The following is a 17,276-nucleotide window of genomic DNA, read 5'->3' on the forward strand; positions in this document are numbered from 1 at the left end:
GTTTTATTTTTTTTTGCCCGTCCATATGCATTTTAGATTTTAGAACAATGCCGGGAACTGCACCGTGCATGGATCCACATGTACAGCTATGGAAGTTACATACGTACAAGAGGTACTTAGGCAAGTACCTGAGTACGTACCTACCTATATAGTGCATATACGTAATTCGTGCAGACATTTTACTGGAATGTGATACCAAGCATTAGATAAGCAAGACCTCGGAGAGAAGATAGGTACCTACGTCAATCCACCATATTCTGATTACTTCATCGTTTGCTCTTGCTAGAATGTTTACAGTAAGGCTAGAGTAGGACAGTACACTATGCATGTCTTCGTTTTGCCGGTGACTCAAAACAAAACGTAGAGCAGTATTAACCCTCATCAATATGTATGTTTAGAATATATTCAGAATAGTCATCATATCAAAAAAAGGAACTGAGTATAAATATGTTCGTATTAGTCCTGCTTGCCGAGTTTTAACTGTGATAATTCTTTAATTATTTTAACTCTTACTTCCTTAACCTGGACTATTCTACCAAATTCCCCCTCACCCGCCTCGACCGCTCAAACGGGCCAACATCTAACAGCTAAAAGCTTCTCACTCAGCCTCTAATTCTTGACAGCTGCTTTCGACATTATAGAGTTCACACGTGCAGTTGTATTTCAAAATAGTGGCTTTCGTCAAGTCAAACGCATTATCCCCCAAAAGCTTTTATACTTATGTCAAGCATGGGATCACAAACCACAGCGCCTAATGGGGCAACAGACTCCAGACCTGTTTTATTCTTGTGAGACCATATTCTCTTCATTACCTAGACATAGACATGTAGGCTAAGACTAATGATTTAAATAGCGACATTGACAATTGTCTTTACCCCAGAAGTATGTCCAGCTCGTCATTAAACTGCAGGGAGGGATTATTTCATACTAACCACCAATTCAGGTGCCAAAGTCCATGATCTAATGGCAGACCTAATAGACAGATACTTTGCGACGCATCTAGGTCTTCCAGAAGAAGAAGCCATCAAGCTTCACCAAGAGTACTACAAGAACTACGGTCTTGCCATCGAGGGTCTAGTACGGCATCATCAAATCGATCCCCTGGACTACAACGCTAAGGTCGATGACGCTTTACCTCTCGAGGACGTCATCAAGCCTGATCCGCAGCTGCGGAAACTACTCGAGGACATCGACAAGTCTAAAGTGAAATTATGGCTTCTCACCAATGCATACGTCACGCATGGCCGGAGAGTCGTTAGGCTTCTAGGCATAGAAGACCAGTTCGAGGGCCTTACTTACTGCGACTACTCGCAAATTCCTATTGTCTGCAAACCACATAAGGACATGTTTGCTAAGGCGATGAAGGAGGCAGGAGTAGAAAAGGTCGAGGACTGCTACTTTGTTGGTAAGTATACATACACATATATCATCTAACGGTAGCTAACTCCGTCCAGACGATTCATTCGCCAATGCACAAGGTGCGCAAAACCTAGGCTGGACATCAGTTCACATTGTCGAGGAGGGACTACCAGTCCCGGCATCCCCGGCGTCCAAATACCAGATCAGACACCTAGAGGAGCTACGGGGGGTATTCCCGCAATTCTTCAAGTCGGAAAACTAAGCATAAGCAGCATGTAATATAGAGCCCGGGGATGGCATACGGCATGGATCGAGGCGTTTTGGGTATATCACCATCAGAAGGGGACAATAGAGCTCCATGTTATAGAAAACCATAGTTATACTCTAGTCCATAGCCCTTTGGCTTTACTGATAAATTACGAGAAATTCATAACGATAACCTGAACGCCTGACCGGGGTATCAATATTCTACCACTCCACTCCACTCCTTATTAGTGCGGGCGTCTGATGCTGCGAATGACTGCGTCCAACTTCGCCATTGTATCTTCCTTCTCCTTGATAGCTTCCTGTCGCTGCGCCTCAGCGGCCTTAAGCTCCTCCTCCAGCTCTTTAATATTGCGCTCTTGGTCCTGTTCGCTGTTGTCGAGGCCGGGGAGTAGGGAGATGAGGAGTTCGATCTGTTGCTCTTTCGTAATGAGGTCCTGGGCAAGCTCGACCTGCGCGGCTTTGAAGACGTCCTCCGGGTGAGGATCCACTGTTCGGATTCGACGGGTTAGTACATGCGGAATATCTGGACATGGATTAGATCGGGTTGACTTGCCCTCTTCTTGGCCAGGCTCTTGCTTCACATCTCTGATTTGATCGTTGGGACCTAGCGTCTCGAGGTTGTGATGTCGGTTGATGTAGTGAATACATGCGACGAATTGCTGAGCTAGCTGAATCCTCGGAAGTCAGTAATTGTTGGAGGAAGCTAATCTATTTGAAATACTAACCTGGTCAACAGCATCTTGTAATTGAGTAAGTCTGTCCCCCATGATGGCATGCTCATGGGCTCAACGTATTGTGTTGGTTTGCGGTTCGGAGCTTACACGCATTCGCATTGGTTGAATCGACAAGGTACGGAATACGGAATATGGGAATATCGATGCCGATGGAATACCGTTACATGTACAGGGATGATATGGTGGGGCGGCAGGTTGCACATGCAGTTGTGCGTCTATGCCTACGAATACAAGGACTCAGGATACAGTATTACGATCAGTAATAATATCTAAGTAAGTCGCGTAATATTGTTAATTATTAAATTTATGTAAAGATTACGAGAATAATTATGTATATAATTAAAGCTATTTTATAGGCGGTAACGTTTTATTAATGGTTAATTTGTACGTAATAACGGATTTACATTATTTTCCTTTTTTTATATAATTATTTTTAATTATTATAATATTTTTTTTTAATATATTTTAATTTAATCGTTTTTATAAACATTATTTATTTTAATTTAATAATCTTTTATTAATGTATTATATATTATAAATTAAATATTTATTTTAAATATAAATTAAAAATAAATTAATATTATTATATTTATTTTATAATAATATATTATTAAAGTTTTAAATTTAATATATATTATTAATATAATAATTTTTAATAATTTAAAAGTTATTATAATAAAGTTTATATTTAATAATCTGTTATTTTATTTATAATATTTAATTTTTAAACGTGTACGTTTTAATTAAACCTTTTTTTTTTTATAAATATATGCATATTTAATCTTTTATTAATTTACTATTATTAAAATTACTATAAATTAATAATGTTTTATATTATATGGTTAATTATTTTGTAAATAATATTTTTTTTTTTCCGTTATTTTATATATATATTTACTATATTTAATTAATTATTAATTTTATAAAAGTTATATATTAAACATTAAATAAAAATTATTATATTTTTTTAACTTAAAAATATAATTATATATAATTAACGTTTTTTTTAATAAATTAAAAAAATTTATTATAAAATTTATTTAATATTTATATAATATAATTTTTTTAATATTTTTATTAATTTTTTTTATTTTACCGTTTTTTTTTGGTTATAATAATATAAAATATTTAATCGTTAAACTTTTTTCTTATATTTATTTAATAACATTTACATTTATAAATAATTTTACATTATCGTTAATTTATTTTTTTAAATAATTATATATATTATTAATATATATAAATAATAATTAATATTTAATAAACGCAATATTTTATATTAAATATATTTTAATTTATTTTATAATATATTTTACAATTATTAATAAAATATATATAATAATTAATATATAATTAATTATTTATCGCGTTAATAATATTAAAAGTTAAATTAATTATAAATTAAATAATAAAAAATTAAGTTTTTTTATTAATTAATAAATAAAACATTTAATAATAATTTATTATACGGTTAATATTATATTTAAATGTTAATATTATTTTAATACTTTTTTTTATACGATTTTAATTATAATATAACTTTGGTTATAGTAAATTTTACATAATTAAATAATTAAATTGTTATATTTTAATATTTTTTAAAAATTTATAACTTTATGTGCCGTTTTTATTACATATAATAAACTTTTAAAAGTTTTATTATATTTAATAACTTTATATAAATATTTTTTATAAATAACGAAATAATTATTTATCCATTTTTCTTTAATAATGTTTAATAATATCGTTTTAAATTATAAATATTTATATATTACTTAAAGGTTTATTTAATTTAATTTATAAAGGTATTAAATTATTTTTTTCGTAATATTTTTATTTATTAAATAATTTAAATTTAATTTATTAAAAAATTTTAATAAATAATTAATTAAAACGTTAGTTTTATTTAAATAATAAATAATTTTAATGTTATAATATTTAATAATATTAAGAAAATAAAAGATTTTAACAGATTATTTAATTTTAATATTAATTATTTTTAATAATTTATAATTTATAATTATTATAACGTTTTTTTTTTTATTTAATATTATTAATGTTAAAATGTTAACATAATTTCTAATAGTTTTTTTTTTTACATTAAATAATATATTTACATATTTATTAGTTTTTTAAAAAAATAAATTATTAAATAAAAGATTTATTAATTTTTATATATATATAATTATAAAATAACCGTTTTTACGTATTTTTTACTAGCATTTAATTTTAATATAAATAATAATTTTTAATTAAATTTTTATACAATAAATATTATTATAATAATGTTATAAATTTATTTTTAAGTTATTTTTATTATAACGTTAAATTTTACAGATATGTTTTTATACTTTTTTATTAATGTTATAAATAAGCTTAATATTTTTAAATAATTTTTAATAAAATTTTTAAAATATTTAATAATATTAATAAAAGCTTTAATTTATATAATTATTTTAAATATTAATTTATTTTTAACTGTTATAACTTTTATTAAATCAGTTTTAATTCTTTTTTTTAATATTATAAATTTTAAAAATATTTCTTTTTTAACAAATATTTATATTTTAACAATATTAACAATTATACCATATTTAATAAATTATATAAATATTATTATAATTTATTTATAAAATTATTTTTTAATATTAATTTAAATATAAATATTATTTAATAATTTAATTATTTATTTATAAAATAGTTTTAAAATTTTATTAATTAATATTTAAAATATTATTAATACGTTTATTAATTTAAATAACATAATAATTTATTCGAAAATTTTAAATAATATTATAAAAATTATTTTCTTATAATTTTTTCGTTAAATTTTAATATGCTAAAAACCGTTTTTTAAATTAATAAATATATATCATTAATATTTTACCGCTTATTAAATTTAATCTTAAATATTAAATAACAAATATACATTTTTTTTAATATGTTTATTTAATTCTTTATAATTATAATAAAAATATTATATAACGTTAAAATTATTTTTATTAAATTTAATAATTTAATTTAATACTTTTTTAAATATTAATAAATATAATAATCTTTATAAATTTTTATTTTTTTATAAAATTTTACTTTTATAAATCTTTATAAAATCTTATAACACTTATTTTTAATAAAAGTTATATTATTTTAATAATAATTTAATTAAAAAATTATTTTTTATATTAATTTTATACTTTATTTTTAATTTTACATTTATACATTTTTTTATAATATTAAATAATTTAAAAAATTTTTATTTATATTAAATTAAATATTTATTAATTTTAAAATTATTAATTAATATATCTTTATATTATTATATTTTTATTAATATATTAATTATTTTATAAATAATTTTTTTATTAAATATTTTTAATAAATAATAAATTAATAAATCTTTTTAAATATATAATTTTATTAAATAAAAATTTTTTATAATAAATTTCTCATTTATAAAAAATATTTTATTTTAATATAAAATTATTAAAAAATATTCCGTTTAAAATTATTCCCGTTATAATAGCAAAAATAATATTATAACCGTTTAATATTTTAAATTTTATATAAACAATTATATTTTATTTAATTTATAATTTAACTTTTTTAATTTTTATTATCGTAAAAAATTTTTGTAATTAATACTTTATTATATTTTTAACCAAAAATTTTATAATATAATATATTTTATAATTATAATTAAAAAAAACTATAAAATCTTTATTATTATATATTTATATTTTAAATATATTATAATTTTTTTTATATTTTTTTTAAATAAACTTATCTTTAAATAATAATAATCTTTTACTTTTATTTATTTTAATTTAATAAACGTAACCTTTTTATTTATTTTATTAATAACTTTACAAAAAATCGTCGAAAATATTTACAAAAATTTATTTTAAATCCTTATTATTTAATACTTTTTTATAATTATTATTATTTTTATTATTTATTTTATTATTAATAAATTAAACTTTTTTATTACTTTTATTTTTTTATTTATTAAATATTTTTTTAAACTTTTTAATAAAATCCTTATTATTTTTAAAAAATATTCCTTTAATAATAATCTTTTTACCGTTAAATATTATTTTATATAAAAATTATAATTTTTTATTACAATTTTTAACTTAATAGCTTTTTTTATTATAATTAAAACATTTATTATTAAATAACTTAATTACATAATTTTAATTATTTATTATATTAATTTATCAATCATTTTAATTAAAGTTAAATATTATTATTTTTTATATAACATTAAATATTGTTTATTATACATCTTTTTATTAAATTTCGGCTTTTTTAAATTTACCAAATATAATTTTATTAATATTTAAATAATAAAATAAAATTATTTTATTTTATAATTAAATCATTATTTTTAAAATGTTATAAATTTTATTTTTTATTATTATTTATATTATTATTTTAAATTATTTTATAACTTTTTTAACTAATTCCGTTATATTTTATATTTTTATATAATTATAATATATTAATTATACTTTTAATATATATATATATAATATATTAATAAATATTTTATATATTTATTTTATATTACATATAAATATTAACAAATAATAATAAATTTTATAAATATATTATATAAAATTAATTAAATTTTTATTTTAATATAATAATAACATTATAAACATCATTATTAAATTATAAAATATATAATAATTTATTAAAATTTATAAAATAATTTTTATAAATATTACTTAATTAAACATTTATTTATATATTTATATTATTATTTATTAAAAATCCTTAAATAACTTTATTAATACTTTTATTAATTATAAATAATATAATATTAATATTATTTTTAATTAATTTTAAATTTTATTTAATTTATATAACGTTTAATTATTTACTTATATAAACTTAAAATAAAATAATAAAATAACTTTATTTTTATTTTTACATTTTATAAAATTTTTACTTTTTTAATAAAATATTACTTTAAACCATATTACTTTAACCTTACATTTTTAATTATCATATATAATATTTTCTTTATTATTACTATAAAAATTAAACTTACCATTTAATAATTAACTATTATTTATTAAGTTAATAAAATTTATTTTCCACATAAATTTTTATATTAATATTAATAATATTAACTTTATTATTAATAATAATAATAATTTAATTAAAATTAATTATATTTATAATTATTAAATAACATTATTTATAAAATTATTTATTACGTTTAATATTTTTATCATTATATTATAATTTTCTTATATATTTACATTTTATACGTTAAATTTTACCTTAACATTTTCGAATTTTTCACTAAACTTTTCGCTTATATTTATCATATACTTATAAACGCTTGCAATTTTAAAGCCGTAATTAACTTAAAAACTTATAAAAATATTTTTACCTTTAAAAACTTTATTAATTAAACCATTATTACTTTTTTTATTAAATATTATAATTAATATTATTATTTATTTTAACATAAATATTTATTAAAATATTTATTTATATTTTTATATAAATTAACATTTTACTTATAAAAATAATTATTTATATATTTATACTTATAAATATAAAAATTTAAAATATAATATTATAATTAATAATAATATTTAAATAAATTGCATAATATTATTAATTATTAAATTTATATAAAGATTACAAAAATAATTATATATATAATTAAAGCTATTCCATGGGCAGTAACGCCTCATTGGTGGCTGGTCCGTGCGTAGCAGCGGATCCACACAGTAATGGATGCTAGGATTGATGCATGTGCTACTGATAAATATTTATTTATCGATAAGAGAATATAAGACAGTACGTACCTACTCAACAAGCAAACTGAAGAGCTTTCACTCATCGATTCTCTCAACTACATCTTGGTATAGGTATTTCGGTACCGACGACTACATGTGATGGAATGAGGTCTATCATAAGCCACCGTCCGACATGGCGCCAACGGTTCTCAACCGCTCCACTCATTAACACCATCTCCTATAAACGCCTATTCAACCACCACCACCATAGACGCCCCTTCTCAGACTCAACTCGCCCTTTAATATACCCCGACGCCATAAATAGCGAGCACAATGACCTAGCATCATACGCCGCCTACGCCGCCCGCACGGGCCTAGACGTCAAGTCCAAGACGTACGTCGGCACGCGGTACGAGTATACCGTAGCCGACTCGCTCGGCACCCTCGGGTTCGACCTGAAGCGCGTGGGCGGGCGCTCCGACTGCGGCATCGACTTACTAGGCACGTGGCATGTGCCCTCCTCTCCAGACCATGCCCTACGTGTCCTCGTGCAATGCAAGGCCTCCGTAGCGCAGAGCACAAAAATCGGCCCGCATCACATACGCGAGCTCGAAGGTACATTCGCGGGTGCGCCTCCTGGATGGCGCAGCGGCCCCGGCCTTCTGGCTTTCCTGGTCTCCCAGAAGCCGGCTACCCAGGGCGTCCGCGACGCGATGGCTACTAGTAGCTGGCCTATGGGTTATGCCTTGTGCTCGCAGGACGGCGGGCTAGAGCAGATGTTGTGGAATAGCAGGGCCGAGGAGGAAGGACTAGAATCAATGGGTGTCGCTGTCAGGTTCTCTAACGACACTTCCAAAGAGGCTGGGAAACGGCTGACTTTAACCTGGAGGGGCAAGCCATATCTTGCCGGACCAGTCTTCAGCAAGTGAATCAGCCCAGGCCATTAGATGTATATCACAACTGAAACAAGTGTTCGTCAGGAATAAAAGGGAGCAAAATAACACTATTCAACTGCACAAACTTAGGATATTACAATATCCCATGTATATAGATCCCCACCATCCGACCATAAAACAGCCTACTAGCTAGAGATATGTACAAAGAACTCGCGAGAATTGAAGACAATACTGCTTACCTAGAATGTGCCCAAGATGTAGTTACTCTTCGCTGATACTGATAATTATGGGATAAACACTATAGCTTCATTCCAGATAGACATAAGACATTAGAGACGCTATATTAATCAACTTTTTAGAAACTCATATCCTACACGGGTAAAGCTAAGGTCAAGTTTGAGTAAGTGTTTAAAACACAAAACACAAGAGACCACGAGAACCGCGAGAACCGCGCATAAAGCACCCTCCCCTATCCAATATACACCGACGGGTACGTACGGAAACGCTCTCTGGATACCACATACAGACAAGGCCATCCGAGCTGCACCGAACCTAAACCAACCAACCAACCATCCCATCCATTCCCTCCTCCGTATCCTATAGACGAAGCATAGGCGGAATTGGCAGATAGCGCTGATAGGAATCGAACCCAAATCCACTTATACTCTACTTCCTATACGCAAACCGCCTCAATCCTCCCAAATCGCCACCTTCGCCCTCTCCGCCTCCTCCCGCCTCCTCTTCTCCGCCTCGCGTTCCTCCTCCCTCCTCTTGCGCTCCTTCTCCCTAACCGCGCGATCGTACGCGCGCTGCTCCTCCGTCGGCCGCGGCGCCCGCACGCCCAGCGCGCTGGCAATCATGCGCCGGGCCACTGCGTCCGTCTTCTCGGGTCTCTTTCCTTCCCTCTCTAAGCTCTCGCCGCTACTGCTGCTGCTGCTATTGCCCCCTGATACCGCCCCGGGAATAGGCTGCCACGGAGGCGTGCCCAAGCCGTATGATGATGGCGAGCTGGGTGTCGGAGGAGGCGCGGCGAGGCCCGAGCCGTCGATTTTGGGGTCGATGGAGGGGGAGAGGGGGGAGGTGGTGGGGAGGGGAGATGGGGATTCGGTGTCGGAGGGCACGTCTTCGTCTTCCCAGGAGTCGGCTACTGGTGCTGCTTTCTTGCCCTTGGATTTGCCTTTCGGGGCTGTGGAAGGGGTGTTAAGGGATAGGTCTGACATTGCTCGGGTGGGCATGGTGGATAGACTGGGAAGTCTGATGGGAGTACTGGTTGCTGGTGTTGGTCCTCCTTGGATATAGTGACGATCCACAAGACCGGTTGGGCTGGGTTATGTTTAGATAAGCTCTTCCCGAAGCCTATCGCAGGATTATCAGCAACAATTTGAAGTCTAATAGAAAGGTAGCAATCAGCGCTACGGCTCAGTTGTAGCGAAGGGTACGTGGTGTTGGTATGCGACGGGCCCAATTGCTACCATACGAAGGAAGCCGAGTATGTAAAGGTGTGATCTGCCCGGAAAGTCGATCGGGGGTAGCAATTGCAGATTAGGTACCTCACAGCAGACTGACGTATGCAAGTCTGGCCTGCTGTGAGACGAAGGCTCGGGAGCTCGAACCTAGATCATCGAAGGTGGGGCTAGTCGATCCACTTCCCCGCAAATCCAAATGTTGCACGGACTGGGCGCATGGACCTTCACTCGTTGCTCTTCTTTTAACAAGGCACGTGTATAAGTATTGAAACGCACTTTTGTCATTTTGTAGTGTTATAGGTTTCTCTTGTTATGTTAGGCACTCAGTATTTACCAACTACTGTATACTTAAATATATAGCGAATCGAATAATGGGAAGTTGAAGTTAAACATCATCACACACTTTCTCTTAGATCACCCCGTTGGTATAACAAAAAAGTAGTTAACATTTAATACATATTCTTATTAAAGAGCAGCATGAAAACGAAATTATGGTAATGAATGAGGATGGTCAGGCTATAAGAGTTAGCGCCGAGGTATAAGATTACTTAAGAATTACTCCTATTTATTGATATAGGTAAGGTGTATGTATTAGTAAAGTCATATGAGTGAAGCTGAAAAGAAGAGTGTACTTCTGCACACAATCTTGTTTACGTGAGCCGGGAAGACAATTCAAAGTTATAAGAAAACGTCAGAACAAAGGGTAAAGCTCATCAGTACTACTTCCGGCTCGGCTGGAGTAACCTGGCAAACATTCCCGTGTCGGGATATCACGGCTTCATGGACCACACAAACGCGAACAAGTAGCTTTTCATATATTTTCGTATAGATCTACCCCTACACCCCGTAGGGCATCTACCGCCCATTTCGGGTAATTAGCTTGATCCGGGTATAAGTTCGCAAAAAACCGCCGCAGGAAAGTCGGGTACCTGTCGGCAATAATCGCCTCCCTGACCTGCTTCATCAGGTCCAGCTGGTACCAGACATTATGCATGGTTAGCAAGTGCGCAGCTACAGTCTCTTTAGCCGTGTTGTGGTGCACGAATGCCCGGGTGATGCCCATGCCGTCCTTGCGGCAGCAATTACACCCGCAGCCATCTTCTATAGGCCCGAAGTCGTTGGCGTATTTGGCGTTGCGGAGGTTGAGGATGCCGTATTTTGTGATTGCGTTTCCGAATCTGGCTGTGCGCGTAGGCCAAACGCAGTCGAACATGTCGGCTCCTAAGGCAACGCTGACGACCAGGTCCTCGGGGTACCCGATTCCCATCACATACCGGGGTTTCAGCTCAGGTAAGAGCGCGGTACAGGTAACTACTACGCTGCAGTAGTCCGCCTTTGCCTCTCCACCGCTGAGTCCACCGATGGCGATACCCGGTGTATCTCGAGCGACCATCTCCTTACAACACTCCCTCCGCATGTCGAGGTCCAGTCCGCCTTGGATAATGCAGAATAGATTCTGCGTGGTTGGGTTTTTATGCGCGGCGATGCACCGATCTAACCATCTAACGCTGCGCTCCATTGCCTCTCGCATCCGCACGGCGTCTGGTGAAGTAGTCACTAATACGTCGTCTAGTTGCATCATGATATCACTGCCGATGGTGTTCTGAAGAGAAATGGAGTGCTCAGGAGTAAGAAGCATCGGCGTGCCGTCATGAGGACTCAAGAATCTGACACCCTCTTCTGTGATATTAGCCAGCTTGAGTAAACTAACCATCTGGAATCTATTTATGACAAGTCAGTCGTCAAGTTTTTCGGTAAGCTAGACTTCCCATATTATAAGAAAGTAGCATACCCTCCGCTATCTGTGAGTAGGTTATAGTTCCATCCTTGCAGTTTATGTGCCCCTCCAACCGCAGCGAGCACTTCCTGTCCAGGCTTTAGGCCTAGATGATAAGTGTTATTCAGACACAGACGACAACTGGTCTCTTCCAACTGTTCTGGAGTTAAGCCTTTTAATGATGCCTGTGTTGCCACAGGCATAAAGACTGGAAGTTGGACTGGTCCATGAGGAAGGGTTAAAATAGAGGCTCGTGCTCGGGTTGTCTGAGGGTGGTGGTCAGACTAAGTCCTGAATCAAAATCTTATATTTTTTATGTTCACTTACGGAACACCTCGCGACGAGATCGAATGTGAGAGCCGCCGAAGACGATGAGGCTATAACGCTAGTCATCCTGCTTAACATCAACACTAGGTAGATGAAGTATTCACTGATTTACTGATAGAATTGCTACGTCATAGGTCCTAGGATGAGTAATAAAGCAAGGTTTATCGGTCCCTGACTTATGTATTAGTAAGTGGGGTTAATTGCATGAAACTGCATGCGGAAGTTATTAATTAAGCGGTCGAGTTTGATAGAAGGAATTTGCACTCTGGAAATTGTTTCCCATTTTCATCCATGTTCACTTAATGAGAGGCCGTAGAGATGAAATTTTAATTTTATTGAGTGGCCCGTGTCCCGACTTATAATATCTGACCTATCGCATTTTGCCGATTTCACCGATTTCTCTGTACTACATTAGGTACATTTATTTGTAGGCTTTTTCCGGCAGCCGAATATTTGTTTCACTTATGTTTGTATTAGTGGCGTAGGGTAAGTACATCGGTATAGTATATGTATGACAAGAGATACGCGAATATGTAGGTATAATGATAGTTGGGAACAGATGGAAGGAAGTTGTCTTTCTTTAAGTAGTTAGTTACATTAAGTACTACATTATACCTATATTTCAATCTACACGTCAATTACTGGAAGCATGTATGGATGTCCTTGCAGATGTTTTTGTGTAAAAGCTTCGATATGACTAGGTTAATGTCTAAGACTTTCCCTTACGACCTTATGACAAGAAGTCATTGGGCAGAAGTCAGATCGTACCGCGGTAACATCCTTTATTTTTTATGTCGGTAATAGGCTCTTTCCTTCGTTTAGTAAGGATGTCTAGTAAGGATGTCCCCAGTAATATCCCCCAGCACTTTTTCACCTGCTTTGCTTTTTACAGCCCTTTCCCACAAAGCCTCGTGGCCCCCAGCAGATTCCCCCCCCAGTCGCGGGAGAAAAAATAAATAGTGGGCTATGGCCTGACAGACCCTGTAAGTAATTCCGAATTCGGGCACGATCGGGCATAAACTACCAACGACGCAGCTCCTCTGAATTGCACCTGGCCTAAACTGCAAAGGTAAGAAACATTTTTTTGTCACCTCCTTCCTCGACCTGCCACCAAAATCATACGATCTTGACATTTTTGGACATTTTTGGAAAGGGACTCGGCCAGTCCACCCGCATTTTTCTCCTGTATCATCCTCTATTTTCCTGTCGAATGGGACGCTAGGGCGTAAAAAAGACGCTTCTGGCCTTTCTTTTTCTCACTCCTGTCTCATTACCACAGTTAGAATTTTTTTAGTAACCTAGGTTATTATGGACCTGTTTGATCTTGTGGTAGTCATCAGAGTATTTTTTTTTAGGCGTCGACGACGTTCTGTGCGTCTTGTGCTCCGAGATCCCCCTTCGTTTACACGCTATTTTCAACCCGCAATCCTCAACCCGCAAGATTCGCCCCGGCTATATCTCGTTCCTCACGAGATGCATTCCCCGTCCCCATTCCCATCTACGTCTCGGCAGATACAATAATTGCTTATATTTCTTGCGTCATCTTGACCCCAGAAAGACCGAGCTTAAGTGAGCTGCAAGTGAGCTGCCTCACTTGGCCTTCCGGTCGGTCTACGGTCTGTTGTCGGTATGTATGTGTGTACTACCGTAAAACCTGGTTGATAGGAGGTTCATCGATCATTAGCTTGGCAATTCGTTGCGTTCAAGTGCCCGGACGATCTGCTTCCTTGGCGCTTTTTTGTATTTGTACAAAGCTGTGCCCAATCCAGTGTCACAGGCCGCAGAATTGCATCGCAGGCCCTATACGACAGGGAACCTGTCTTTGTCAACGTACTTTGGTATTTTCCCTTTAGCTTGGGCCTTGGGCCAGTGTGGATTTTTAATTTGAATCAAAGCCCTTTTCCATGTGGCTTGGCCTCCGTTCTTCATATATACCTGACTCATCCTACCCGTACTACTATGGTAATTTGATTCCCCAGATATCGTAGCTTTGATCTTGTAGTCGTGTTTGTTATTGTCATCATCATCATCATCATCATCATCATCAACCCATCACTCTACCTTATGAGCTTACAGGCGATGTCGGACCAGGCCTCATTTACTCATTTATCTCTGTTGCCTACCGAGTTGAGGCTCCAGATATGGCGGCATACCTGTCACCAAAGGGTAGTCGAAGTCTTATACGATAGCGAGGCCGACCTATGTACATCGTCAACGGCGCCGCCGGCCGCCCTTCACGTCTGCCGAGAGTCTCGATTTGAAGCCTTAAGAATTTATAGGAGATCCTTCGGCACAAAGTCCCACGAACCAAGGATATATTTTTGCCCCGATATAGATATACTCTACCTTCCTCGACCTCCCTTTATGGGCTATGACGATGCCTTACGGTCTTTTACGGAGCTCGTTTCCGGCATCGATGATACCGTCAACCTTGCCCTCGACTATGTTAAGCCTGATATCAGACGACCATGGGAAACCTACAACAAGTACGCCTTAATGCAGAGCTTTCCAAAAGTGAAAGAAGTCGACTTGGTCCTGGGTCCCGACTCACCGGCAGAAGAACATGGCCACGAGGATATAGGACTGGTGGATCCCACAGGAGACATATTAGCCTTATGTCGCCTACTTTCCGACATTAAGGAATCATTCTTATTTGAAGTTGGTTCCAACTACACGATTGGCGACACGAAAGAGGAATTCTTCGAGTACCCTGTTTTGCCTCCCCTGGTCTTGAAGTCGAAGATCACCTGTGCTCATGCCTAACTCTAAAATCCAGCTATAGCTACGCCGGAAAAGTCATATTATGTTTACTGCGTATTCTACAAAATAGGCCTAGAAGTCTGCATTGTAATGCAGGAGCTTTACTTCGTCGCGGCTGACTAGAGCTTTCTGTTAATGAGCTTATACTTAATGAAATATAATTTATCAACACTCTTACACCGATTGCCCATAATCGCCATCTTACTACAATCCCTGCTGGTCTTCGTCATAGTATCCGAAAATGACATTATTCTATGCAGTCAAATGAATTATTCGTTATCCGAGTGTCGACCGATATGACGGCCTCTTTTTCCAACACGAGAATGTAATGCCTTGACGGATTTCCAGGTAAAAGCCCGTCCAACTCCCGTCTAAAAACTTCCCATGTATGTATTCTCTTGGTGATTTCGTAATGACGAATTATCTATCCACCTATCACTAGTCAGTTTCAGTGTTCTTGATCCAGCCAATAGACATTCTAGACTGCTAACGCTATACTAGGTTATACATGGATACCTATATATAAACATCGCTAGCGCACGACAGTCTACGATAAGGGCGTCGCTAGGTCATACGGTGATGTTAAGGCTGAAGGTTAGGGTCGTACGGGTAATCAGCTTTGATTATGGGGGGACTCCGACAGCTAGGGAATGGTTCGGAGGTATCGTCATATGTATCATCGTATGCGCTGATATCAACGACTGCGTAAATACGGAAATCGTGGCATTCGCCAGGATATCCTCTTTGATTGCTATAGACTCGCTTTCTTGTCTTCTCATCGACATAATCGCAGTTATAGTGTGTGCTGCCAAAGGCCCACAGCTTTACGGCATCTGCTTCAATCCACGGATGCTCCTTTGTCAAGTCGCACGCGTATCGATACTTCATGCCCCCACGATCTACCACGGGAGGTTGCCCTACAGCTTCGGTATTTAGGGTCGGACAATGGTGTGTGAGGATGATGATAGAGCGTCTAGGGTCTTCGTGTGCAAGTGCTGCAACTTCATGCGATAAGTAGGACATGGTATCGAAATGGGCGAGCATGTGTTTTCTAACATCGTAGTTGGTCCGTATCTCGTTTCGATAATAAGCATCGGTGCAGTGTCGTTGACCACGAGGTGGATTAGTGAACAGCGTTGCTCCGAGGATAGTAACGTTCTCATTGAGTATGTCATATCTGCTGTTGTCGAGGAAAACGAAATCCCCCAATGTCGAACCTGGAATTTTCCTTCTTATTTGTACGTTATGGCAAAACTGCTCGACCGCTGTTCTGGCCACCTCCTAGGATAATCCATTTACCTCCCTAGGGCCAAGTACGTAGAAGATGGCTTTGAACTGGAGGAGATGGCGCTCGATGAATTCCGTGTATTGCGTACCGTGGAAGGCGAAGTTGCCGAGATCTCCTAGAAGTGCTAGATACGGGGCTTCCGGAGGGATATTGAAATGTCCATAAGCCTCGTCGAGCTCCAAGTGGAGGTCTGACATGATCTGTATTCGGACCATCGTGGCGGGGAATAGATTCTTGTATACGATGACACTACGCCCGTGTCGATATGGTCTATTTTAAGAGGTAGTTAATTAAGAGGTACCTAATGAATCAAAAATGCAATATCAATGTGATGGACTCGCTGAGCGGCTGCTACGTCTCGAGAAAATAGTTATTGAAAAGTCGTGTATGTATGTATAAGCAAGCGTGGGACTTTGTAAGACTTAAGGATCAAGATACCGGGAAGTCTTTAGCTGCGAAACACATGAATAGATATACTTTCCTTCTATCTTTACTTGTCATCGATGCAACTTGCTAATATTGAGTATATGCGTGAAAGAGCAATTATAGTTACACCTTCTCTGACTATATATATAAAGATATGGGTTGAGGGTATTGAAAGATGTATGCAGATTGTGAGATTAGTCCCTTTACGACTGGGAAC

The 17,276-nt window shown here is 34.6% G+C and overlaps 7 protein-coding genes across 7 annotated transcripts; 3 read left to right on the top strand and 4 right to left on the bottom strand.

Moving 5' to 3' along the window:
* The first annotated feature begins 254 nt into the window (after positions 1 to 254).
* Positions 255 to 1,735, top strand: F4817DRAFT_341779 (pyrimidine 5-nucleotidase). The gene is made up of 4 exons (XM_049303804.1): positions 255 to 788; positions 854 to 882; positions 944 to 1,405; positions 1,455 to 1,735. Exons 1-4 carry the CDS (start codon positions 721 to 723, stop codon positions 1,619 to 1,621), a joined length of 726 nt encoding a protein of 241 aa, XP_049157796.1. The 5' UTR covers positions 255 to 720; the 3' UTR covers positions 1,622 to 1,735.
* F4817DRAFT_341781 (CSE2-domain-containing protein) lies at positions 1,736 to 2,572 on the bottom strand. Its single transcript, XM_049303805.1, has 3 exons — positions 2,352 to 2,572; positions 2,180 to 2,294; positions 1,736 to 2,113 (listed from the first exon to the last, which is right to left on the bottom strand). The coding sequence occupies exons 1-3, from the start codon at positions 2,391 to 2,393 to the stop codon at positions 1,851 to 1,853; spliced, it is 420 nt and encodes a 139-aa protein (XP_049157797.1). The 5' UTR covers positions 2,394 to 2,572; the 3' UTR covers positions 1,736 to 1,850.
* Positions 2,573 to 8,193: 5,621 nt separating this feature from the next.
* Positions 8,194 to 9,253, top strand: F4817DRAFT_341782 (uncharacterized protein). The gene has a single exon (XM_049303806.1). The coding sequence runs from the start codon at positions 8,284 to 8,286 to the stop codon at positions 9,046 to 9,048; it is 765 nt and encodes a 254-aa protein (XP_049157798.1). The 5' UTR covers positions 8,194 to 8,283; the 3' UTR covers positions 9,049 to 9,253.
* An 84-nt stretch (positions 9,254 to 9,337) lies between these two features.
* Positions 9,338 to 10,709, bottom strand: F4817DRAFT_341783 (uncharacterized protein). Its single transcript, XM_049303807.1, has one exon. The coding sequence runs from the start codon at positions 10,248 to 10,250 to the stop codon at positions 9,705 to 9,707; it is 546 nt and encodes a 181-aa protein (XP_049157799.1). The 5' UTR covers positions 10,251 to 10,709; the 3' UTR covers positions 9,338 to 9,704.
* Positions 10,710 to 11,172: 463 nt separating this feature from the next.
* F4817DRAFT_341784 (Queuine tRNA-ribosyltransferase) lies at positions 11,173 to 12,894 on the bottom strand. The gene is made up of 3 exons (XM_049303808.1): positions 12,586 to 12,894; positions 12,274 to 12,524; positions 11,173 to 12,202 (listed from the first exon to the last, which is right to left on the bottom strand). The coding sequence occupies exons 1-3, from the start codon at positions 12,661 to 12,663 to the stop codon at positions 11,293 to 11,295; spliced, it is 1,239 nt and encodes a 412-aa protein (XP_049157800.1). The 5' UTR covers positions 12,664 to 12,894; the 3' UTR covers positions 11,173 to 11,292.
* Positions 12,895 to 14,664: 1,770 nt separating this feature from the next.
* On the top strand, positions 14,665 to 15,348 carry F4817DRAFT_317221 (uncharacterized protein; the record flags this gene model as incomplete). The annotated part of the gene is made up of 1 exon (XM_049300777.1): positions 14,665 to 15,348. One exon carries the CDS (start codon positions 14,665 to 14,667, stop codon positions 15,346 to 15,348), a length of 684 nt encoding a protein of 227 aa, XP_049157801.1.
* Positions 15,349 to 15,638: 290 nt separating this feature from the next.
* F4817DRAFT_366271 (uncharacterized protein) lies at positions 15,639 to 16,848 on the bottom strand (the record flags this gene model as incomplete). Its single annotated transcript, XM_049306958.1, has 2 exons — positions 15,639 to 16,626; positions 16,663 to 16,848. 2 exons carry the CDS (start codon positions 16,846 to 16,848, stop codon positions 15,928 to 15,930), a joined length of 885 nt encoding a protein of 294 aa, XP_049157802.1. The 3' UTR covers positions 15,639 to 15,927.
* Positions 16,849 to 17,276: the final 428 nt, after the last annotated feature.

The sequence above is a fragment of the Daldinia loculata genome, assembly GCF_022478755.1.
Source record: "Daldinia loculata strain CBS 113971 unplaced genomic scaffold F4817scaffold_34, whole genome shotgun sequence".
Taxonomy (NCBI): domain Eukaryota; kingdom Fungi; phylum Ascomycota; class Sordariomycetes; order Xylariales; family Hypoxylaceae; genus Daldinia; species Daldinia loculata.